This window comes from Sturnus vulgaris, chromosome 26 (genome assembly GCF_052056855.1).
Source record: "Sturnus vulgaris isolate bStuVul1 chromosome 26, bStuVul1.hap1, whole genome shotgun sequence".
In the NCBI taxonomy this organism is placed as follows: domain Eukaryota; kingdom Metazoa; phylum Chordata; class Aves; order Passeriformes; family Sturnidae; genus Sturnus; species Sturnus vulgaris.
This window is the reverse complement of record NC_142268.1, coordinates 1,393,210-1,418,286: the sequence shown is the minus strand read 5'-3', so window position 1 is coordinate 1,418,286 and position 25,077 is coordinate 1,393,210. Positions and strand designations below refer to the sequence as shown.

At 52.4% G+C, this 25,077-nt stretch overlaps 1 protein-coding gene across 11 annotated transcripts in view; it reads left to right on the top strand.

Annotated features, from left to right (window-relative positions):
- Nucleotides 1-24,863, top strand: part of PTPRS (protein tyrosine phosphatase receptor type S) — a 154,630-nt gene extending 129,767 nt beyond the window's left edge. For 8 of the 11 annotated variants that reach the window (XM_088179305.1, XM_088179298.1, XM_088179295.1 and 5 more), the window contains 15 exons: nucleotides 543-700; nucleotides 3,100-3,212; nucleotides 5,464-5,511; nucleotides 8,888-8,985; nucleotides 10,927-11,050; nucleotides 13,650-13,825; nucleotides 14,342-14,461; nucleotides 14,577-14,731; nucleotides 16,433-16,718; nucleotides 17,514-17,692; nucleotides 19,084-19,210; nucleotides 19,878-20,003; nucleotides 21,188-21,342; nucleotides 22,017-22,152; nucleotides 22,599-24,863. In XM_088179305.1, the coding sequence (XP_088035431.1) occupies nucleotides 543-700; nucleotides 3,100-3,212; nucleotides 5,464-5,511; nucleotides 8,888-8,985; nucleotides 10,927-11,050; nucleotides 13,650-13,825; nucleotides 14,342-14,461; nucleotides 14,577-14,731; nucleotides 16,433-16,718; nucleotides 17,514-17,692; nucleotides 19,084-19,210; nucleotides 19,878-20,003; nucleotides 21,188-21,342; nucleotides 22,017-22,152; nucleotides 22,599-22,667 (2,070 nt within the window). In that variant the 3' untranslated portion in view covers nucleotides 22,668-24,863. The remainder of the gene's footprint in view (nucleotides 1-542; nucleotides 701-3,099; nucleotides 3,213-5,463; nucleotides 5,512-8,887; nucleotides 8,986-10,926; nucleotides 11,051-13,649; nucleotides 13,826-14,341; nucleotides 14,462-14,576; nucleotides 14,732-16,432; nucleotides 16,719-17,513; nucleotides 17,693-19,083; nucleotides 19,211-19,877; nucleotides 20,004-21,187; nucleotides 21,343-22,016; nucleotides 22,153-22,598) is intronic. The other 3 variants (XM_088179301.1, XM_088179300.1, XM_088179299.1) reach the window with 1 other exon arrangement.
- The last annotated feature ends 214 nt before the right edge of the window (nucleotides 24,864-25,077 follow it).

Here is a 25,077-nt window from a genome sequence, read left to right as displayed (position 1 = left end):
TGTGCCTCTGATCCTGCTCAGCTCAGGGCAGAGGCAGCAGAGGACACACACAGTGTTTTACTGCTTTAGATTTATTTGTCAGCGTTGGTTTCTTTTCAGTTAATTCTTGTTTCGATTCCTTCTCTCTTGCTCTGTAATCCCATCTGACTGTCAAAACCCAGATGGTTACAGAGAGCTTGAGGAAAGTGTTTGTGTGTTTGTGGCAGTGGTGAGGGCTCAGGGCTGTGGTGGAACAGAAGCAGCTGGATTTCCAAAAGCACCTTCCTAGCCATGAGAAGGGCTGAGCCACGGGCACAGGGCAGCTACAGCTTCACATGAGTGTGATCTTTCTGTGATGGGTCTCACTGGAGCTTGGGAAGTGGAAGACACCCCTCATGTGGAGGCTCAGGAGCAGGGCATTTTCCCTGTAACCATTTGGGTTGTGCTTCAGAGAGCTCACATCCTCCCCCAGCAGTTCCTCCTGTGGAATTCCGTGTGCTTGCCCACCCTTCAGTGCCCACCCCACCTCTGAGCTGTGTCCCACCCTGCTCCCTGTCTTCCAGACCTATGCTGCCAGTCCCTTCTCTGACCCCATCCAGCTGGACAACCCTGACCCCCAGCCCATCATCGATGGTGAGGAGGGGCTCATCTGGGTCATCGGGCCCGTCCTGGCCGTGGTCTTCATCATCTGCATCGTCATCGCCATCCTGCTCTACAAAAAGTAAGAGCTGCTCACTGCCCACACCTGAGGTGGTTCTGAGTGTCCCCAAGGGAATTTCTGTCCTGGTCAGCTGAGGGCACTGGGGAGAGGAGCCCTGAGGCACAAATGCTGGAATGGGAGAGTGCCCAGCACAGGAGGGATTTGCTGCTGCAGATTCTGCCCCATGGCACTGCCAGGAAAGCTCGGCTGGGCCCGGTGTGCAGTGAGGGTGTCAGGACTCCAGCCTGGCTGCTCACAGCCTCAGGCACCCCTTTCCATGCTCCCTGTGCCTGTGGGCACTGAGGGGAGGCAGGGAAGGCACCTCTGAGCTCTGGGCACACCCCTGAGCACACACAGGGCAAGGGAAGGGGACAGGAGGGCAAGCAGGGGCTGAGCAAAGTAAATAAAGGTGGCAATGGCCAGCAGAGGTGTCCTTAGCTGGGACAGCTCTTTCCCAGGGTGGGGGGAGCTCTCCTAGCCCTGCTCCATCTTTCACCTGCACAGGTGTGTTCCCTTTTGCCCAGGAGTGTGGCCTCTGGGGTCCTGCTTGGTGTCCCTCTGGCTGGGGGATGTTTGCTGGTCCCATCTCTGCTGCCAGGGTTAGAGCTGAGCAAATGCTTCCCCCTCCCTCTGCAAGTCCTTTCTAACCTGAACATTTGTCTTGTCTTCTCTCCACTTACTGCTTTCCTGGACAGCAAACCAGACAGGTAAGAGCACCAGATTTGCCATTTATTCAGGTCCTTGCTTGCTGTGTGATAAGCAGTGTTTGCTGTGTGGTGTTGGGACTTTGTTGGTGCAGTTCCCTGTCCTTACAGAAACCCTATGTCAGACTAGCTGGGACCATGTTTGAATTAGGGCAGAAAAAGCAAAGCAAGCCCAGTTTTCTCCTGTTTGTCCATTCCTAAATAAAACAGCCCTTTCTCAGGCTGAGCAGCAGTGACAGTAAATGGCTCATAAAGTGTTGGGCTAATGGAGCAGAGGAACTCTCATTTGTGTGTGGCAGGCAGAGGTGAAAGTGGGTTTTTCTGCATGTCTGGCTGCTCCACACAGCTCTCCCTGAGCCCCTGGCACACTGCAAGCAGGATTGTCCCCAGCTGAACTGTCCCTGTCCCATGGCACAAGCTGCTCTTGCCCCTCAGCCAAGGGCTTCTGACAGAGGCTGTTTATGACTGCAGAAATGAGACTTTTCCCCAACCATTTCCAAGACTGGAAGAGCTTCCACTGGAAGAAGCTGATGGGTTCAGTCCATGGACTGTTAACAGCAGTTTCGGAACTGCGGCAGAAATAAACTGCTCCCAAAAACTGCAAAGTGGTGTCATTCCAAAACGCTGCCCCATGCAGTGCTGGCAGGGCTCAGGCCACTTCTTCTGGCTATTAATGACATCAAGAGACAGCTAAAAATGTCCTGAATAACCTCCTCTCTGCCTAAGTAATTGCCATTGCTGCTGCAGGCGAATTACTGGAGGTTTCTGTGCACCCTAAGCAGGAGAGCTGCAGAGCCCCTGGCTGGAAGGGAAGGGCTGGAAGGGCTGGACCCCCTTCCCAAGCCTCGGGCTGGGGGCCCCATTCTCTGCTCTCTGCAGGAGTTCAGCTCCCAGCAGCTCATCACTGTTTCTTTGCAAGGAGTTATCACATCTTTAGGTCAGCACCGAGCTTTGCTTCTAAATTCTCTTCAAGGAGAATGAGCCAGGTCAGCAAAGACTTTTTCAACTGCCTAAGCTAAGCTAACCCATTTGGAGGAAATGTATGAGGAAGCAGTTCCATGTGCAGCTCAGCTGGCAGGTTGGAGCAGGCTCTGGCTCTTGGCAGGGAGAGGTGGATCTCAGCAGGCACAGCTGTGCCGGGAGAGGATGTGTCTACACTGTTTGTTGAACCCAGATTTTTAGGGTTCTGCAGTTCAAAAAAGACTGAAAACTGCTGCTCTGACTTCTCTGTCTGCAGCAGGGCAGCTCCTGAACAAGCCAACAGCAATATCAGAGCTTGACATCCAAGGTCACAGCCAGGAGAGTCTGTACTTTTCCAAATGATTCTGCTGGCTCTGGTTCTCTCAGGCTGGAAATGGCTTGGCCAGAGTTGGAACATTTTTGCTCTGCAGAGTTCAGGGGAGGCTGCTCTGAGCAGGGAGGGTGAGGTGTGAGTTCACAGCACCTCAGCTGCTCCTGGCTGCTGGGGGAAGGGGAGAACTTCCAGACTTAGCTGAAAGCTGCTGAGGGGCTCCCAGGCCATTGTCAACCCCTAAAACATTGCACTGGCAAGCCTTCCAAACCTCACCCCTTTTGTGATGTGTTTTATGTACTTACACCTTTGATTTTCTCCTGCCTGAACTCGAGTAGCTGAGAAGTAGCTGAGATCACAAGGCCCAGAATTAAGCTGCTTTTTCTTTCTGGTCTCTTTTGTTTCTTTTTGGGTTTGTTATGAAGCAAACGGAAAGATTCAGAGCCACGGACCAAGTGCCTCCTGAACAACGCTGAAATCGCCCCCCACCACCCCAAGGACCCCGTGGAAATGAGGAGAATCAACTTCCAGACTCCGGGTAAGCAGCTGCTGAGCAGCCTGTCTGCTGGGAGGGCAGGAGGGGAGCACCTGCCCCTTCCCTGAGCCCTTCCTGCCTGCCTGCAGCTGCCAAGGCACCTCCTGGACACCCAGTGCTACCCCTGGGCACGGCTAAGGAACCCCAGCCTTGTCTGTGCTGAGTGCCAGTGCTCCAAGGAGCCTTTGCTGGGACCCTCAAGGACCTTGCCCAGGCTGTGCCCAGTGCAGAAGAAAGCTTTTCCTGGATTTCCAGATAAATTGGTGCATTCTGGGCTGAGCTGCAAGCACCAGGCACACCAGAGCACCAGCTGGGAGCTGCTGGGTGGGGAGATGGGGCATGGCAGTGCCCAGCACCCCCCAGTGCTCCAGCCACAGCTGGAACTGGAAACCTTCTGGTGCCAAACCACTCCTGCTGGGAGCCAGGCCTGCCCCTGGGCTGTGCAAGGAGGAAGGAGCTGCTTGCTTGGTGTGGGTGCGGCAGCATCTCCTGGCTTGGTGCAGATGCTGCCAAGGAATCCCAGACTGGTTTGGGTTGGGAGCACCTTAAAACCCCCTCAGTTCCACCCCCTGCCGTGGGCAGGGCACCTTCCACTACCCCAGGCTGCTCCAAGCTTTGTCCAGCCTGGCCTTGGGCACTGCCAGGGCTGGGCCAACCTGTCCCTGCAGCACTCTGTGCACTCCCTGCCCCTGCACACACGTGTCCCCATGTCCATGCATGTCCCAGCTGCACCTCTGAGCCACCACTGCCACGTCCTCACACACAGGGACCCGTGGCCACGCTGACCCAGTGCCCGTCCACGCCTCTGCCTCCAAGTTCCTGGTGCTCGAGGATTTGGAAGGGAATTTATTTGTGCTTTTTGGGGGCTGGCTGTTGTTTTCAGTTTGTTTGTATTTTTTTTTGTTTTGTTTTTTTTTTATTTTTGCTGTTTGTGCTCGTTAGTAATGTTTCTGTAGCTCCTGTTTCCCCCTTCCCATCCCAGTCCTGTCCTTAGCGTTGTTTCCTTAGGGTGGGGCTGGCAATAGGGACCCTGAAGGCAGGGATTTGTAGGGAAGCACAAAGGCAGAGCTGAGCTGAGGGGATCTTATCAAAATGAGCTGGGAATCACTCACTGGGACCAGCCCAGGCCTAGGAGATGCTCAGCTGAGGGATGGCAGCAGGTTCACTCCAGGGACAGCAGCCCAGCACAGGTAGGTCCCTAAATGAGCTGCCAGTGCTGCTCTTGCAGGAGAATCTGAAGGTGTTGGAGGTGCTTGGAGTGCTCCCAGCTGCAGTTTGTCCTTGTCTGGGCTCTTCCTTCAGCACCATTCCACTCTGGGGTGCTCTGGGTGGAGAGAAGTGGAAGACCCAAGAGAAGGAGCTGCACTCCCTCAGATGAAAAGGCTGTGCAAGATAAAAAATAAAAGGTTGTGGCCTTCCAGCTTGGTCTTGGTGCCAAGGAGCAGCTGGAAGTGCTGGTTCCTGAGTTTCCCTGAGTGGGAGTTTCCCACAGGACAGCAGAGTCAGCTGAGGGTGCTCCCATCAGGAATGGGATCCGTGGAGGATCCAGCCAGGCTTCTGCTCACCCCACTGCTCTGGTCCTGCTCTGCCTCTGGCTTCTGGCTCTGAGAGGTTTCTGAAGGGTAGCTGAGACATCAAAACCTGCATTAAGGCTCTGCAGATCCCAAAAGACACTGCCTGTGTCCAGCCTGGCTTTAGGAGATGCTCCCCTTCCCTTTCCAAGGTTATCTGGCCAGAGTTGACCTACCTGGTGTTACTCTGCTCTGTAATTTGTGAAGCACTAAAAACTTTAAAGGGTTTGGGGGAGTTGATCACCTGCCTCCCACAGAATTTTGGAAACATTGAGTGAAAATTGAAATGGATGGGGAAATGAGCTTGGAGTGTGTTGGTGGTGATGGAGAGGTTGTGGTGCAGTTTGCAAGGGAAGAGTCCACAGGTGCTCTCTGAGTTAAAGGCATTTAAATTCAATATATTGAATTTACAATAGGGGCCTGTAGGCTCTTCTCCAGACAGGTGACCTCGTGTAGAATCTCCATCGTGTTCCCAGCAGAGAAACAGAGGAGGGACATGGGAATGGGAATGTGCAGCTCAGAGAGGGGAAAGCACAGCACATCTTAGATATCCTAATCAGCACAAAAAAATACCTTTCTTTTCCTCTTTAGATTTATGTTGGTTTTTAATTTTTTTTTTAATTAGCATGAAATTTTTACAAAAGTGTATCTTTTATTTATTTATTTTTTACTGTTTTCTGCAGATTCTGGTCTGAGCAGCCCTCTCAGTGACCCTGAGTTTGACTTGGAAAGTTAGTTCCTGTGTGTTTTTGTTCCTGTTGGTTTCATTTTTCCCCCCATTATTATTTTCCTCTTCTGCCACTTTCCTTTCCTTTCCTTTGTTCCGTTCCTGTTACTATATTTTGATTTTTCTGCCGAATTCTCCGTGTTCCTGCGGTGTTTGCCCATCTCATCCCTTTTTCTGTGCCATCTGTTTTGTCTGAACTGCGCTTCCAGTTTTACAGTTTCCTGTTAGGGGACCTTTGGGGGACCCGGGGGCAGCTCAGATCCCGGGGGGGAGCAGCCCTGGCTGTCCCCAGGAGCATCCAGTGCTTTTTTTTTTTTTTTTTTTCCCCCCACCCTGTGGAAGTTGTCCCGTCGCTGGTGTCGGCTCAGTGTCCCCTGTGCTGTCACACAGTGACATCGTGCCCTGATGTGTCACTGCGGGTTGCGCTTTGGTGTTTGCGACGCAAAAAAAAAAATTAAAAAAAAAAAAAAAAAAAAACAGGAGAAAACGGAGCTGCAGCTGCTGCTGCCCCTATGGGAGAGGCACCCAGGGACTTCTCCATCCCCATCCCCACCGGGGCAGCTCCTGCTCCTCGGCACCGACTCCTTCCAGGAGCACAAAGAGCAGGGGCCAGCCCAGGATTTCACAGCGGTGCCTCCAGCCACGCTGCTTTTGCAGGATAAATGGGCTCTGGCCCGCGGAGCAGATGTTGGGGTGACGTTTCTGGCGGGTGCACACAGAATCAAGTCTTTTGTGATAAGATTAGAGAGATTCAAGTGATTGAAATGTTAGATGAGACTGGCTCGAAAAGATTTCATCCCATTAGGAGCCAAGATCCCAGCCTTGCTGGGTGGTTTGGGCTTGGATTTTTTTTTTTTTTTTTTTTTTTCTAATACTGGGCAGGGAAGGATGTGAGGTTTCAGCTGACAAATGTGAAGAGTCACAGATGCTGCTTGTGCTCGGAGATGTGAGGGCTGGGATATTTCCCTGAATAATTTAATCCAAATATCGGTCTCTTTGATATGGAATATGTCACAATTGTCCCCTCAACCCCCTCATCGTAACAGAGGGGTTGTGGGTATTTTCCTGGCTGAACTCAGCCCTTCATGGCCCAAAATGAGTTTCTGAATTAAAGGAGAGCAGAGCAGCTGAGCCGAGGCAATGCCACTCCTGCCTCACTCCACAGCCAACTCCTGGATCCCACTGCAAACCCCATGCACTTGGCATTGTGACCAGGGAAGTGTTTATTGCTGCAGAGGTTCTTTAATTCCAAAGAGCCCTAGAAATCAATCCCACGAGGAGTTTCTGTCCTTAACAGCAGCAGAACAAGGCGAGTTCTCATGTGCTCCCAGGCAGGTTCTGTGCAGGGAGGGCTGGAGGATGAGCCCCAGCCACACTCTGGGATTTTTCTGGAGCTTTTATGAAGGAAACTCGTGAAATTCTTTCAAGGGGAATGTGACTCCTCATCCCAGCTTGGCACACTGGTCAGAGGTTGTCACACGTGTTGACTTCTGAGCCCAGGACAATCTGGGGTTTCTCTTGCTTGTTATTCCTGGGGTTGCAGATTTTTTTATTTTCTCCTTTTAACCTACGTGTCCATCGAGTGTTGGTGATGTTAAACTGATTTGGTCTGGTCTGGAGCATCTCAGCCACGGTGGCCTCCCCATCCCACACTGAGAGAGGAGCAGCTCCTCCCAGCACCCCAGTGCTGGTGCAGGGCAGCCCCCTCCACCCAGGTGGAGAAATAATCCTCCAGGTGAGATGGGACAGGACAACAAGAGACTAAGTGGGAGTTTTTCCTCCATGAGCTGAGAGAAGTTTCCTGCCCTGATCCCAGCAGGCTGGAATGGAGCCCCCAGGATAGTTCAGGGTTATTTTTGTGAGGGTTTTTTTTTTTGTGTGTATTTCCCCTCTTCTATTTTTAGCCATATTTCCTTGTGCTGAAAATAGATGTGTGGTGAGCTTAGGAGACACCTGTGCAGGTATGGCAGGCTCATCCCGTGCCCAGGCCTGGGGGAAGCAGCACCATTCCCAAATCACTGTAAAACTGAGGATGTCATGCTTGCTTTGCCATCTCTGTGCTGAGTTTTCAGAGTATCTGACCATGCTGCTGCCACACCGCTGCTTTGTCACCCACCAACACCCACGGGGCTCGAAATTCTCCCTGGCTTCCATCTCTTCTCCACTCCTGTCCTTCTCATCAGGGGCACTGCCCAGGGCTTCTCAGAGTGCTGCTCTCCAGGCCTCTGGAAGGCTGGCAGACAGCCTGGGAAGCCTTTGGAAAAACACAATCCGATGCAGATGAGCAAAGCACGGAGCGCTTTTCTCCTGGGTTTGTAGCTGAGGGGTTGTGGCCAGGGAAGGGTCCCTGCTCTTCCCAGAGCTCCAGCTGCCCCTTTCAGAGCAGGATGTGCAAATCCCAGCCTGAGAACTGAGTCAGCCGTGGCTGCTCGCCCCGATGGCGAGTCTGGACCAGTTTGACCCAGTGGGACCTCCCAGTACGGCTCCAGTGAGTTCCCTGGCAGCTCTGGCTGCCTCAGCAGCAGCAGCACACCAAAGTGCTGGGGGGGATTGCGGCTGAACCAGCTCAGGGGCAGCAGGCCCTGCAGCAGATTGAGGAGCATCTCCTGCCTGTCCATCCCAAAAAATAACAACGTCCCCAGCAGAGCCTGGCAGGGCTGGTACAGCCCGAGCCACCCCGGGGGAGGGAGGGCTCTGGGAGCAGCATCCCCACCAGCCATGGCAGGGAACTGGAGCCAGCTGGGTGCTCCCAGGCCTGGGAATGGTGGAGGTCAGAGCTCAGTGCCCGTGAGCAAACCAAGAACCTCCAGAGCTGCTGTGTAAAAGACAACCCAGAGAATCCCTGAGGTCGGAAAAGACCTTAAAGATCACCAAGTGCAGTTCCTGAAAAGCCTCCCCTGCTTCCCCCCATCTGCATATTCCCATCTCTGCCCACATCTCCATGGCTGGCTGGTCCTGCCCCTGCCCCCCTTTGTGTTGGAGCTGTTCCTGATCCTGGTGGGGCTGTGCCATTTGCTGCGTAGGTTCCTCTGGCAGCGTTTGCTCATTCCAAGTCCACTTTGGAATCGCTAACACGCATCTGCTCTTCGGATTTTCCTTTTTGTTTTGCTCTGATTCCCACATTGAAAATGGGGCCATCACGGGAACACTCTCATTTTACTGTTATTTTTTTTTTTATTTCCTTGATTTTTATTTTTTTTACTTCCAAGGACACAATTTCGAGCCCTGAATTCTTCTCTTCTAACCTCCCTACTTTCATTGCAGATCTTACATTGTAATTTATTTTCTTTTCTTGTTCCTTCTTTCTTATAAAATGCGCAACGGTTGTGAATTTTAGTTATTATTAAATGAGATTCTTTTCCTGCTGTCTTGTCTTTTAGGTATGCTCAGCCACCCACCCATCCCTGTTTCCGAGCTGGCTGAACACACAGAGCATCTCAAAGCTAATGATAACCTGAAATTATCCCAAGAGTATGAGGTATGAGCAAGAGTGAGTGCTGTGCATGGGTTACAGAGACAGGAATTAGGGAATTAAGACAGACCTTCATCCAAATGAACAGCTTTGTTTTAAAGATCTCCTTAGCTGAAATCTAAAAGCTATTTATATATTGGAAATTAAGAACTTGCTGAACGCTTTGCTGGGTTCAATTCTTGCTCATCAAAAGAAGGAGGTTGGTCCATGAGCTGCAGAGGCTGAGTTCCCTCGGAGGAGGGGATGCAGTCCTGGGATGGGATGGGATGGGATGGGATGGGATGGGATGGGAGCTGTCCCTGGGGTACCCATGTCTGGACACAGAGCAGACCAAGGGAAGGACTGTGACACCCAGTTTATAGAGCTGGGCTTGAGTGAGATGGGCAGGGAGTCCAGAGCTGGTGCCATCAGCAGCCACGGAGCTAAAGAAGGGGAAACAGGAAGATTTGTGCTTCCTTATCACGTCTGAGGGGTTTGTGCACATTTTCCCTACCCTGGTGGTGTTTGGTTACCCAATCCCAGACTGGTTTGGGTTGGAGGGACCCTAAATCCCCTCCAGTGCCACCCCTGCCATGACAGGGACATCTCCCACTGATGTCCAGCCTGGCCTTGGGCACTGCCAGGGATCCAGGGGCAGCCACAGCAAATCTGGGCCAGGCCAGGGCCTGCCCACCCTCCCAGGGAGGAATTTATTCCTAATATCCAATCTAAAACCTCTTTCAGTTTAAAGCCCCTTGTCCTATCGTTCCATGCCCTTGTAAAAGCCTCTCTCCACTCTTGCTTTTGTTGTTGAAAGCCGTCAAATGCTCGGATATTTTTAGCCTAATGACGAGTCTAGACTGCCCAGGTGTGTTTGCAGGCAGGAGGGGATGTTTTCCAGACAAAGGGATGCTTTCCCCGTGCCCTGAGTCCCGGCTACCACCGCACCCGGAGCAGGGCTCACCCTTGGCTCTGCCCGGGTCTCTCCTGATCCATCCACATTCCAGAGGCTCATCTGCATCAATGCCACATCCCTGAGCCCTGGCTCCGAGCCAGCCCATCCTCCTCCGGGGGGAGAGCCAGAGCTGAACAAACATCGCTAATGAAGTGAAGGCGAGGCGTGATTAGAGGGATGGAGAGCAAACAGACACATTACAATAGTATAAATACCCATTAGTTAGGAATTCTGTGCAGCCCGAGCGCCGAGCTCCCCTTCTGTGGGAGGTTTTGTACCAGCTGTGCCCGGCAGCTCGGGGTGGGCACAGGCAGGGAGGGCAACGGGGCCAGCCCAGAGGGGTAAATTTGGGATTTGGGACCCAAAGGGTGGCAGTGAGAGGGAGAACAAGCAGCAGCAAACACAGCTCGGCACGTTCCTGCCAAGCCTTCAATTGAGGCAAACCCCAAGGGCTCTGCAAAATGATGAAGGAATTAAGCCCTTGTTTTATTTAATTCTCTGGCTGAGGATTTAGAGGTAAACGTAATTAACCTAATTTCCATATCTGGGACAGCTGGACTTTAGAGAGGAAAAAAACCCGACCACCAAACCTGGCATAAATCACTAGGACGGGCAGAGGGGATTTTTTTCTCTCCAGTGCATTTCATTGTTTATTCCTTCATCCCTTCTAGGAAAAATCCACATTGATTGAGTGTCCTAGGGCCGGGTCCTTACCCCCGGTTTGTGCTGGGGATGCACTCTGGTCCCTGCCAGGCTCCCGTGGGGCTCCCTCCCCGTTTGCACTGGGAAACCTTCAGTGCTGAGCCCAGAGGGAGAATGAGCTCAGACATTCCCGGTGGGGCTCAGGGGGATGGGACAGGAGCTGTTCCAGGGGCTGGGGCTCTCCACAGCCGAGCTGGGTTCCTGCGGGATGGCCGCGCTCCTCCTTCAGAGCCGCGGGAACAAATGCTCAGAGCTGCATCCGCTGCTTTTCTCCTCATTGACTCTCCCGTTTCCTTTCCCAATCCCTCCAGTCCATCGACCCTGGCCAGCAGTTCACCTGGGAGCACTCCAACCTGGAGGTGAACAAGCCCAAGAACCGCTACGCCAACGTGATCGCCTACGACCACTCGCGGGTGATCCTGCTGCCCATCGAAGGTAGGAGCAGCCCCAGTGCCCAGGCAGGGCTGGCACGGAGCTCCTGCAGGAGCACTCACTCCTCTCTCATCTCTGTTTGTATCCTTCTCTACTCTCGCTGGGAGTTTGGCAAGCAGGAGGTACCGATGTAAGCCGGGCATTTGTTACCTTCTGGTGACTGACATATTCCCCTGGAGCTGCAATCCCTCGTGTCAAGGGCTGGTTTATCAAGAAACTGCCTTTCCCTTTGTTTGGAGAAGCCTGTTTGATAGCTCTCTGACTAAGAGGAAGAACTCAAGAGCACAGAGTGCTTTAGAAGGAGCAGGAGCAGGGCGGGCAGGACGCAGAGCGGGGCTGCACTGCCAGGAGTGGGAGGCAAGCCCAGGGCTGCTTGTACAAATGTGAGAGGCAGCAGAGATGTGGCTGCTGAGCTGTACAGGCACAAAGATCACTTGAAATGCAGCCCCTGCTGCAGCCCTGGCCCCTAAAAGGCTCTGGATAAGGAGGGGTTAGTGAGAGCCTGGCGGGTCATAAATTGTTTCCTGTGCTGCTTGCGTGAGCGATGGTGCAGTCAGAAAATTTACATTAAATTTCACAACTCGTGGCTCTTGACAGAGCTGCTCCAATGCACGCCAGGATAAAGAGGGGCTTGGATGGAGCTGAACAGGGCACCTGCTTGGGTTGCTGCTGCTGAGATAATGTTGGAGTTTCATGGGCTCAGGATGTGGCTGTGCCGGGTGGATAAAGCGTTCAGTGCCAGGCTTGCGTTGCCAAGAGCTGATCATCAGAGCAGAGAGGATGTGGGATGTCCTGGTAACTGCTGGTGAATGGAGAGGTTAATTCTGAAGCCTTTGAGACCAGGGAATTGCTAAAATAATCTCCCTGTGCCACGGTAGCTCCGAGGGGAAGGGGGAGAGCTGAGGCAGCAGCAGAGCACAGTGATTTGCCAAAAAACTGCACAAATCTGGATTGCTCTGGTCTGCTATTAGAGGGCTTTAAATGTTTCTCCCTGTGAAGCTGAGTGTGTTCTGCCTTGGTTTAATTCCGAGATTAATATTGTATGAGCCAAGGAAAGCAGAGGCTTTAAAAAGTTGCTTTGTCATTCAAGGGAAGGGAGAAGAGCTCAAGTGTGGGAGTGAAGGACACTTGGGCTGGTCTTGGATCTGGGGCTGGGTGCAGGCAGCAGTCCCAGCTCTGCCCAGGGCTCCATGAGGGACCAGCAGTGCAGGGATGATGGGCCAGGGTTGAATTTTCAAGCATCTGAGAGGTTCTGACATGTCTTGGCTGCTGGTGTGCTCCTTCCTACCGGCCTCTATTTTATGCTCGAGGCTGGAAGATGAAAGGAGCTGGAGGAATTAGTTTTGTTGCTTTCTCTTTGTTTTAAATCTGGGTTTGTCAAGGCTGCAGATTGTCACTTGCTGCTTGGTCAGGAAGAAGTGGCTTTAACTCTGTGACTTCTCTGAAGCTGGGCCTGTCACACAGCACAACCTTGCAGGAGCTCATGGCCACCATTACAAATGGCAGAGTAGAGCCCAGGGGGCTGGAGAGGAGATGAATTCTGAAAGCTCAGCCTTGAACACTCTCCTGCCATTGAGCCCCCTTCCCTCCCTCCTGAAATTTCAGACTGGGAGGGAGCAAGGGTAGGGAACCCTCCAGAAATGTAACCCAAAGCCATTTCTCCAGCAGCTGAAGTTCCCCAGTGCCCTTGAGGAGGGGCAGGCTGCAGCAGCAGCAGTCCTGATTGCTCAGCCCAGCTCCCTGCTGCTGCTGCTGCTCCCCTGGAGAAGGAGTGCAGGGCTCTGCACAGAGTTAATCGTGGCTTTGCAGATCCTGCCAGCCCTGCCAGGAGCTCGCTGTGCTTGGGAGCAGCAGAACCAGCCCGTGCCAGGCTGGAGCTGAACCTGGGCAGCACCGTGTGCCAGGGCTGTTTAAACTTCAGAGCAGCTTTCTCCTGCCATGTCCCAATCAACCTCTTCACTCTGGCAGTGCCTCCTGCTCATCCCAAACCCTCAAGCAGGGAACCAGGCGAGCAGCTGGAACTCAATAGCCTGTAACTCATAAGTAGGGAAAAAAAAAAAACACTCTTAAAAATGACAGCGGGTAATTTACAGCCAGTCAAAACCTGTAATTTCAAAGCCTTCATTGGCTAAATCAAGCCTGGCTTTATTCTTTACTCTGTCCAGCTGTAGCTCAATGCCTGGGCTTAGACTGTGGACCACACAGTCATTGACCAGGTGCATTTGCTGTCTGTGCTTGGGGCAGGCTGGGACAAGGACTCGGCTTTGTCCTACTGGACACTGATGCAGCAGGAGCCCTGGGCCAGGACTTTGCTCTTGTTAAGCACATGAGTGAAAACACCACGGTTTCAGGGCCTGATATTCGGTGTCTTTAACATCTTTGCAAGGAGTTTGTGTCTCTCTGCAATGCAGGAGCTTGTGCTGGGAAAACCCTGCCAAGAGCCTGTGTGATTCTGACCCACCGAGCCACGAAGGCTCTGGTGTTTCTGCAGGGGGCTTCTCTCTAACACCATCCCTGCTAAAAAAAAAAAAAAAACATCTCCTCCAGCCTCCAGCTGTGTGAAGTCCTGTGCAATTCCCTGATTTTTGCTGGTTTGCCACAGGGATTGTGGGCAGTGATTACATCAATGCCAACTACATCGACGGGTACCGGAAGCAGAACGCCTACATCGCCACCCAGGGACCCCTGCCAGAGACCTTCGGGGACTTCTGGAGGATGGTGTGGGAGCAGCGCTCAGCCACCATTGTCATGATGACTAAGCTGGAGGAGAAATCACGGGTAAGAGGCATGAGAGGGATGACTGGTTAGTCATAATCCGGGGGGATTGGAGGGGAGAGTTGGGGGAACAGCAAATCCCTTTGATGTGCAGCCAGAGGGGGATTTCTGCCTGCTCTGCCAGCACCCTGAAATTTCAGTGATTCATTGCTTTTAAAAATACAAACCATTCACCCTGGAAAACTGCAGCCTCCCTGGTAACTCCAGGAGGAGAGGCTGCTGGATCCCACTGGATGTCTGTCTTGGAGTTAATCATGTGGCAAGTTTCACATTCAGTTCCTTTGTTTAACAAGCCCCAGTACATTCCCTCTAATCTTCAGGATCATTCCAGTCTGTTGTCTATGGGATTGATGTAGCATCAGAGTCTGTGCTTACTCAGCGGGAGCTTTTTCTGATGGGTCTGTCCCTGTCCTGGTGCCTTGCAAAGACTCTTCTTGCACTTCCCTTTGCCACCTGGAAATGAGCATCCCCTCAGTGAAGGGTTTGTCCCAGCACTGAGCCATCCCTCGTGCCTTGCAGATAAAGTGTGACCAGTACTGGCCAGGCCGAGGTGCAGACACCTACGGGATGATCCAGGTGACCCTGCTGGACACCATCGAGCTGGCCACGTTCTGCGTGCGGACGTTCTCCCTGCACAAGGTGAGCTGGCTCCTGCTCCTGTGCCCCTGGAGCTGAGCTGTGGCACCCTGAGCACACAGCTCAGGCAGGTTTGGGGTGCTGGTGACCCCCTGACCCCCGAGCTCCTGCCCTGCAGAACGGCTCCAGCGAGAAGCGCGAGGTGCGGCAGTTCCAGTTCACAGCGTGGCCCGACCACGGCGTGCCCGAGTACCCCACGCCCTTCCTGGCCTTCCTCAGGAGGGTGAAAACCTGCAACCCCCCGGATGCTGGGCCCATCGTGGTGCACTGCAGGTACAGCTCCCTTCCCCTGGGAGGGAGGCTGTGGGTTTACCTGGGGACAGGGACGGCTCTGAGCCAGAGGTGGATTCCCAGGCAGCACCTGAGAAGGAAACCTGGGGGATTCCATTGGCCACAGCATTTCCTGAGATGATGAGTGGTGTGATTTGTGCCAAATCACTTGGATTGAGTTCCAGGCCAGGCTGGACAGGGCTTGGAGCCACCTGCTCCAGTGCAAGGTGTCCCTGCCCATGGCAGGGGATGGGAGTGGATGAGCTTTAGGGTCCCTTTGAAATCAAACCACTGTGGGATTTATGATCTTGTTAAGCAATGGGAAGTGCCTGGTGCTGTCCCAGTGTCTGGTTCCGTGTGGTGGGGTTGTCCCTGGTCGCAGTGAGAAAGGAGGAGGATCAGGTGTGACCTGGGAGGTGTTTGGGAGGCAGAGCTGTCTCAGCTGCTCAGGGCAGAGCTGACAGTGATTGACAGAGCGTTTCTGAGTGCTGCAGCCCTTCTGATAATGCCAGGCTGAAGGCAGGTAACATTCCCTAATTCAATTTACAACCCAGTGAGGAATCCTTGAAGCCTCAATGCAGATAAATCCCTGTGTTCCTCGGGAGGGTGCAGAGGAGCCTGCGGGTTCCTGGGCACCGGGGGAAGATCTGAATTGTGCAGGCTGCTGGGGAAGCTAATCCTGCCTCTGCTGGAGGATGCCATTTAAACAGTCTTTGTGAGTGGGCAACTTATCACTACCCTTGCAGATGGCAATTATTGTGCACCTCAGAAAATGAATAAAGAGCTGTCAGCTCACAACCAGCTCCCAGATCAGCTGTTAAATTCTTGCCAAAGCTCCAGTCACCTGCTTGGTTCAGGTGTTAGGCAGTCTAATTAACAGAGATCAAGGGGGCTCGATGAAGAAAGGGACAGCACTGGAATGGTAAAAGGAAGCCCTTTATTAGCAGTGGCACCAGAGAGCACAGAGCCCTGCTGAGGCACAAATGCCATTACACACAGGTCTGATGTTACCTGATGCACAAAACCATTGAGGGAGAGAGGTGACGCATGTTGCTCATTACAGCATCGGTGGCTTTTCAGCTGCCGACATCTGAGAGATTTAAAGAGGCTTTTTCAGCCTTCAGATCCTCCCAGCCCCTCGCTGGAGCCTCGGGCTGCCACGGCTGTGCCTGGCCTGGGGGTCACAGGGGAGGGGACACGGGACAGAGCATTGGGGGGACAGAGAGGTGTGGAGGGGACACAGGACAGAGCATTTGGGGGGACACAGGACAGAGCATTGGGGGGACAGAGCAGTGTGGAGGGGACATGGGACAGAGCATCTGGGGGGACACAGGACAGAGCATTGGGGGGACAGAGAGGTGTGGAGGGGACACAGGACAGAGCATTTGGGGGGACACAGGACAGAGCATTTGGGGGGGACAGAGTGGTGTGGATGGGGGACAGAGCAGTGTGGAGGGAGGACAGAGCAGTGTGGAGGGGACATAGGACAGGATATTTGGGGGGACAGAGGACAGAGCGTTTAGGGGGGGACACAGAACAGAGCATTTGGGAGGGACAGGTCGGTGTGGAAGGGGGACAGAGCAGTGTGGAGGGGACACAGGACAGAGCATTTGGGGGTGGACAGAGCAGTGTGGAGGGACAATGGGCACCTGCCCAGGGCAAGGACAGTCCCTCACCCCGCTGTGCCCTGTGCCCTGTCCCCAGCGCGGGCGTGGGGCGCACCGGCTGCTTCATCGTGATTGACGCCATGCTGGAGAGGATCAAGCACGAGAAGACCGTGGACATCTACGGGCACGTCACCCTCATGAGGTCCCAGCGCAATTACATGGTGCAGACAGAGGACCAGTACAGCTTCATCCACGATGCCTTGCTCGAGGCCGTGGCCTGCGGCAACACCGAGGTCCCGGCTCGGAACCTCTACAGCTACATCCAGAAACTGGCACAGATCGAGGCCAGGGAGCACGTCACGGGCATGGAGCTGGAGTTCAAGGTAGGGCTGGGAGCTGGGGTGGGGGGCAACAGGGCATGGCCAGGGTTGGTGCTCACACAGAGCCCTCGTCAGGGTGGTGGCACCTTGGTGCTTCCATGTGGAGGTGATTGCGTTGCTGAGTTATGCAGTTCCCAGGGGACACCTGCCTGGCATCACAGGCAGCGTCCCTGCTCGTTCCAGATCCAAACTGGATTTGTTCCCTCTGAAATTGGAGGGGTTTTTAACTTTTTTAGTAGTAGCATGTGGTTATTGCACTGAAAAGAGAGAGAAAGGGCAGTAACACACATGGAACTTTTTTGGGGAAAAAAGGCCAATTTATTGTACAGACAGCCCGGATTTAAAGTGTGTTAGTGCAGCCAGGACAGGACAGGAGCTCATTGGACAATTGGGAAAAACATCCTTGGGACAGCACCTCAGGATGTGTCCCACGGGAAAGACACCAGGGGTTAATGTTGGTGATGAATTCCACTCTGTTTGTCACCATGTTGTCACCCTGGGAGACTCCTCCCTAACTGAAGCTGCAGTCAGCTTGTCAGCCTGGGAATGGAGCTGAGAGTCAGGAGAAATCCAGGCCTGGAGAGAATTCCCAAGCTGGAATTCCCCAGCTCTGTCAATGTGTGTGTCCACACCAACACTATTTTCTGAAAGTTTTGCTTAGGGAAAAATCCTCACCCTGCGTGTCCCAGCCCCAAAAACAAACCCCCAGGAGGGCACAGGGGAGGGGAAGAACAGGGGGGTGGCTGATGGGGCTGGCACGGCAGAGCCCCGAGCTGAGCTTTGTGTCCGTGCCCACAGCGCCTCGCCAACTCCAAGGCCCACACCTCGCGTTTCATCAGCGCCAACCTGCCCTGCAACAAGTTCAAGAACCGCCTGGTGAACATCATGCCCTACGAGAGCACCCGCGTGTGCCTGCAGCCCATCCGCGGCGTCGAGGGCTCCGATTACATCAACGCCAGCTTCATCGACGGCTACAGGTACAGGCAGCACACCTGGGCCGGGCTGGGGCTGTCAGGGTCACGGTGTTAACCCTTTAGATGAGGCGGGAATAAGGCACAGAGTTACGTGGTCATCACTTGTAGGCGTGGGAAGGGGTTTTAACCCTTTAAGTGAGGCAGAAATAAGATGCACAGCTCCATGGGCATCTGTCATGACAGGAAGAAAGAGCCAAGTTTATTCACAAACACACTTGGTTTTATAGCAGGACTGCAACTCCCAGAGTAGAGAAAAGGTGATTGGTTCAGAGAGAAGACACCCCATTGCCAGGGCCTGGGCACACACCACAACAGGGGTTTGATTTTGTTATTAATTCCTTTTAATTTTAACCAAATTATCACCTTGGGAGAAATTCTCCCTAGCCTTGAGCTGGACCAGCTCATGGGCTGGGAACAGAGCTGAGAAGCTCCAGCCCGGCCCAGGTGTGCTGCCTGTACCTGTACCAATATGTGTCCCACAGTCCTTCAGGATAGGAAGGAGACGAATTTATTCAATACACTTTGCTTAAGTACAGTCTTCCAAAACTCAAAAGACAGGGTTGGTGCAGAGAGAAGACACCTCTTTCCCAGGTTTGGTCACACACCAGAACAGATGTTCTATCTTTGTTGTTAATTCCTCTCTATTTTGGCTAAGTTATCATCCTGGGAGAAATTCCCCCTGGCCTTTAGTTGAACCAACTTATCAGCCTGAGAACAGAGCTGAGAAGCTCCAGCCTGGAAGATTTTCCAGGCTATAATTTTCCTAGCTCTGAGTGAGTGTCCACATGGACCTTGCTCAGGGAGCTCTGCTGGCCATCACCAGCACATAGGGCCAGAGATAAACCCCACCCCACCCCAAATGCAGCCTGCTGAGAGGATTCTCCCCTGTGCTTAAAATGACTGATCCCCTGAAGCAGCACAGCCCTTCCTCAGCTGCTGCTCCTGAGCACAGAGGGTCAGCCACGGGTGCATTTTGGGAGGTTTCTAAATATAGATTGGCCTTTTTATTACCTTTGTGATCTGGGGGCATTGCAATCCCCAAAGGAAACTCCAGTCCTGGAAGCTGCAGCCCTCCATGGGTGGGTTTGGAGGGAACCAAGCAGCTCCATGTGCAGGTTTTCCTCCTGTCCAGGACCAGCAGTGCTGGCCACAGCTGTGGCACTGGGATTAGGGCAGCTCCATGCCTGGAGGTTGGATTTACCCCTCGGAAGTGATATTTAAGGAGAGCTTCACCATTGCCTCCTTTTGACCACTGGCACCAAAGACATCCCAGCCCCTTTAGACCGTGTGCAGTTCCAGTCCTTCCCCACTCTCCAGCCTTGCCATGCATTCCCCAAAGCTGCTGCCCATGCAGTGCTGCCCCCCCTGACCCCTCCTCACTTTGGGCTCCCCAGGAAACAGAAAGCCTACATAGCCACACAGGGGCCACTGGCCGAGACCACCGAGGATTTCTGGAGGATGCTCTGGGAAAACAACTCCACCATCGTCGTGATGCTGACGAAGCTTCGCGAGATGGGGCGGGTGAGTGGGGCTGAGCAGGGGCTGGGAGGGGAATCCTGCAGGACAGGGACTAACTGGGACTGACAGGGACTAACTGGGACTGACAGGGACTAACTGGGATTAACTGGGACCAACTGAGACCAACAGGGGCTGGGAGGGGAATCCTGCAGGACAGGGACTAACTGGGACTGACAGGGATCAACTGGGATCAACTGGGAGCATAGGGGCTAACAGGGACTGACAGGGACTAACAGGGACCAACTGGGGCTGGGAGGGGAATCCTGCAGGACAGGGACTGACAGGGATCAACTGGGACCAACTGAGGCCAACTGGGATTGAGAGGGACCAACAAGAACCAACAGGGATTAACTGGGACCAACTGGGGCTGGGAGGGGAATTCTGCAGGACAGGGACTAAATGGGATCAACTGGGACCAACAGGGACTAACAGGGACTGACAGTGACCGACTGGGACTAACAGGGATTGACAGGGACCAACTGGGACTGACAGGGATAACAGGGACTAACTGGGACCGACTGAGACCAACTGGGACCGACAGGGACCGACAGGGATTAACTGGGACCAACTGGGACCGACAGGGACCAACAGGGACCAACAGGGACCAACAGGCACTAACTGGGAATAACTGGGACTAACTGGGACCAACTGGGACCTGTTTCCTGGGCAGGAGAAGTGCCATCAGTACTGGCCCGCGGAGCGCTCGGCACGGTACCAGTACTTCGTCGTGGACCCCATGGCTGAGTACAACATGCCCCAGTACATCCTGAGGGAGTTCAAGGTCACAGATGCCAGGGTAGGTGCTGGTGTGGGCTGGGATGGGGCAGCTCAAACTGGGAGGAATGGGGCTGGCAGAAAACACAGGGTGTGGTGTCCACACGTTCTGTGGGATCGTCAGTGAGCTCACAGAACATCCTGGCTGGAAGGGACCCACAAGGATCATCGAGTCCAAACCCTGCACACAGCAAGGTGTGGGTCAGGCTCTGCTCCCAGGACAAGACAAAACAGCCTCAAGCTGTGCCAGGGGAGGTTCAGGTTGGACATCAGCAGGAATTTCTTCCTGGAAGCGTGGTCAGGTGGTGGAAGGGGCTGCCCAGGGAGGTTTGGGGTCCACGTGCCCCAGAGCTCAGTTGTGATGGGAAACAGAACACCCAACACAGATTGTACTGGAATATTTGTTCTTACAAATTGAAAGTCGTTTCAAACCTCTCTCACTGCCTTGAGTTGCTTTGATAGAGATGTGCCTGGCTTTGGGGTTTAGCTGCAGCTTATTTGAGGTGAAAGCAGAAAGTATTTTCCCCCAAAAGCTGATAAAAATCTCCCAAAGGTTCCTCCTGTGCACCCTACAGAAAATAAGCATTGCTATGGCTGGGAGAGGAGCCACTGTCACTCATGTTCAAAGGGACACTCCAATAATCTTCGATTCAATGTCAGGTTTCTCATCCAAAGGAACATTTCTATACCTTCTCAAATTTCTGTAGCAAACATAACCCTCCCTGTCACAGCACAGCTTTTGAGGTTGCCAAACTATTCCAGAACCTGATAATTCAATTTGCAAGGTTGAGGAGGAGGATGCCTCATCAGTCCTCGTAGAACAAGATTTATCTTCCTGTCAGCTGTAATTCTGACACTGTGGCAATTCTTTGTGAAGATTGATTAGAGGGGCCAACACCTCACCTTGAACGTTCCTTTGCTGAAGACTCCATCTGTGCTGTCTGCAGTGGTCAGAGCTTTCAGCACCTGCCAGGATATGGATGTGTGCTGACAGCCTGACTCCAGGCACGTCAGCTGCAGCACAAGCAGCTTCATCACGGTGGGGCTGGGTAATAAATACGTGTGCACTTGGCTACAACACTGAGGTGCCTCAGCTTTTCATGCCCTTTTATCAAACCAGCAACAAAACCAGGGGAGTTTTCTGCCTTTTCTGCCTGTCCTCACAAGTGCAGGTGTTTGACTCTTCCTGTTGTGTCTGTCCCCCAGGATGGTCAGTCACGAACGGTTCGTCAGTTCCAGTTCACTGACTGGCCAGAACAAGGTGTGCCAAAATCAGGAGAAGGTTTTATCGACTTCATTGGGCAGGTACACAAGACCAAGGAGCAGTTTGGCCAGGATGGCCCCATCTCTGTCCACTGCAGGTAGGCACGTGGGCACCCCTCATCCATGGGATGGAAGGAGTTAAAATCCCCCCCCTTTCCCACCCCCTCCTTGCAGGGAGATTTCTTGGCAGTGTCGGTGCCAAACTCTTTCCTCTGCCAGCCAAACTCATCTCCCTTCAGCCCTGGCACTGCCCACAAGGCTTTTGAGCCTTTATATTTAGAGGAGGAGAGGTTTGAAATACTCTGAAGGAGATGGGAACCACAGTGTTATCTATAGCATATCTCTATAGAATATCTGTAATATTTGACCTGCAGAACTAGAAGTATTTTTTACCAGTCTCAGCCCAATTTACACCTCCAGCACTTCTGGGCTGTGTTTGCTGCTAGCAAGAATTGCACCTCCTTACCCATAGGATGATCCATTCTTATTACAATCATTTAATTTCAAAAGCCCAGTATTACATATTAGGAATAATTCTTCCACTGCATCCTATTTACCACTACCCAAAGCTTTTAAACTTTTAAAATTTCCCTTTCTCAAACATTTTTTTTGGGTCACACTCTGGCACTTGGATTATTTCTGGAGCCTGACCCAGGCTCTCCACTCCCAACACGTTCACAGGGTACAACTTAACCCCACCCCAAGCAGCATTTACAGGAACATTTGGGCACTGTAGCACACAATTCCCTGTTTGTTTGCTCCCTCCCTGCAGTGCTGGCGTGGGCAGGACCGGGGTGTTCATCACCCTGAGCATCGTGCTGGAGCGGATGCGCTACGAGGGCGTTGTAGATATTTTCCAGACAGTGAAGATGCTGCGAACACAACGACCTGCAATGGTGCAAACAGAGGTGAGGGGGCCCTGTCCTGTGCCAGGAATCATAAAATGGGTTGGGTTGGGTCGGTAATGGCTTCTAACCATTACCAAACTCTCACCTGAGCTCACTCAGCAAGCCCAGGCTGCACTGCTGACTTCACCTGAGAAATAGAAAATTATTTTTTAAAAATGACTCCTATTGTTAGAAAGCCTCTTAAAGATTCCATCACAGTCTGGAGCCTCAATTCTTAGCCAAGAACAAGAACCTGGCTGTGGGGCTGGCAGGACAGTGGGGGATGTTCAGTACCTGAGAGGCACAGACATAAAGGGAAGAGCTGGGATTTCCCTCTCCCAGGGGTTCTCAGCTCTGTGAGAGTCACAGAGGTTCCTGCTCAGCTCTCTGTGCTGTCTGGAGAGCAGGACAGGGATCCTGGGGTGCCCATTCCCACCTCTGAGGCTGCTTCTCTTTGCTGTTGGCAGGATGAATACCAGTTCTGTTACCAGGCAGCTCTGGAGTATCTGGGAAGTTTTGATCACTATGCAACATAAAAAGCCATCGTTGTGCAGACTCTACCAACCACTTCAGTCCTGGAAGGCCTCTTCTGACCCAGGAGGAGAGCTTGAACTTACAAAACTGACTCAGAAGAAGAACCTTTTCATCTGGACAGTGCATCGGGAGCAGGGGGGAGGATTGGAAGGAACACCCCTTGGGGAACTCCAAGTTGTGACCTGGCCCTGCAGGGGCAGCTCGGGAGGGCTGCTCAGAACTGCTCTGGAACCTCAGGAGGTGTTTGCTGGGGAGGACAGATGGACACGGGGACACTGATCCAAAAGCTCCGACACACCTTGGGAACTGTTTCTGCTGGAGAAGGGAAGGAAAAACCGACTTTGGTTACATCATTAGAGTTCAGTTTATTTACTAATATAGTTGGCAGTCTTTAAAGGAAGTCACTTGCAGAATTGAAGGTGTTCTGTGAAAGAAAAGGAAGAAATCTCAACACTTAGGCAAACTTAGGGTCAGGAGTTCTTCTAGCTGGAGTCTTAATAACCTCAGTATCAGCATTGGGATGATTCTGGGCTTGCAGGCACCTTGCAAACAGCATTCACGGGATGCCCCTGCCACGCCAGAGGTTTTATAGCTCACATTTTGAATACTTGGAACATTCCTCATTTCTTCTAATTCCAAAATTTATTTTTTAGGATATTTAAAAGGCTAGAGAAAGAGCGAGAGTGACAACCCCCAGAGCTGGCTGTGGGGGGCAGCCCCTCCCCTTGCTGGGGGCTGGGGTCTCTGGGGGTTCCTGGGCCCCTTCCCAGCACATCTGGCTTTCCTTGGAGCAGGGTGGGAGGAAATGCAGCCCCTTGCCCAGGCTCTTTGCACATCCACACCCCCCCCCCCCCTCCACTGCTGCCCTGGGCAGCTTGGTCCCCCTGCTCGTGCCAGGACCCCCAGAAACACCTGCAGAAATCGATTTCCAAAATCCACCTGGTCCCTGGTGCCAGCCCCTCGCCTCTGAACCCAGCAGCTCTCGGGAGCTCCTCTCAGGACTGGCCCAGCACCACAGCACTCCTTGCACATCTCCCACATCCCCAACGTGCCCCAGCTGTAAAAGAACTGGGAAAGATCCAGGAAGGTGCATCCAATGGCAAATACTGTGAGTGGCTTTCTTTAAAGTATCGATGTAACTGTAACAAGTGACATTACCTTTTTTTTAAATAGTGTATTTTTTCCTTTTTTTTTTTTTTTTTTTTTTTAAAGACAAAGAATATCAGTCAATGAATTTAAAAGAAAAATTTGCTTATTTGTTCATATTATGTTCAAAGACAGTCTATTTTTTCACTGTAGAAATGTTACGTGTAATGGCTGTGATATATAAAAATGCAGTGCAAATTGCTACTTCTACATATTGCTTTTCTACCATTTAAAAGGTTTAACTTGCTCATGTAAGAAGAAAATGTCCTTTCTGGATTTTTTTTTTTTTTTTAATTATTAAGAATTTTTTTTTTTTTTTTTGGGTTCTCTTGTTTTCAATCACAGACATATCCCAGGTCCCTGGAAGGGTGGGGAGCAGCAGGTGAGGGGTGGTGGCAGTGCCAATTCCCTCCCCTTCAGCTGTGGCCAGGAAAGGCCAGGGCTGAACTGGGAGATTCAACACCACCAGTGGCTTTTGCTGACTGGAGACAGAGATGTGATTTTGGAGCCTTGACAGCCATCAGGTGTTTTAACATCCCAGGTGTGTTACAGGTACCAACCCGGCCTGGCTCTGTGCTGGTTTGGCTCCAGTGCCCAGGAATTTTCCTGCAGCCATGCACAGAGCACAGGATATCTGAGAAAAGCCACCCTGCCCCAAACTCTGCTCACCTCTGCCCTCTCCTTTTTTTTTTTTTTTTTTAATTTTTATTTTTCTAGAAGGGGTAATCATGGCCATCAAGTGCTGCCCAGAACCCCCCACACAACTCATTTCCTGTCTTTAACTGAAAAAAAAAGAAAAAAAAAAAAAAAAGAACCGACTGAAAGGCTTCTTCGAGATTTTACTTATTTGTGTGAAAGTTGCCCAAATTTCTAAGTATGTTGCAGCAAAATCTTACTGGACAAGTCGGGGGGAGGGGGGGAGGATTTTTTCTTTGTATGAGAGCAAAGTGCTGTTGCTTTCACACTGTTATTTCAAACTGAAACAGTAAGTGGTTTTCATACCACGGTGTATGTAGATATATTGACTTTGTATTAAAGGAAGATTGTCTGAACGTGCTGCAGCCCTGTGTGTGTGGGAGGGGCAGGGCAGGGATTCCCAAATCCATCCTGCCCAGGACCAGGAGCCTTCTGCTCTCCCAAAAACCTGTACAAAGCAAAGGAGCTGCTCACCTGGGCAGCTTTGTGCCCACAGGTGCAGCAGGCACAAGGCTGGTGCTTCCAACCCAAACCCTTCTGGAGTTCTCTCAGCCCCTGAAAACGCCTTGT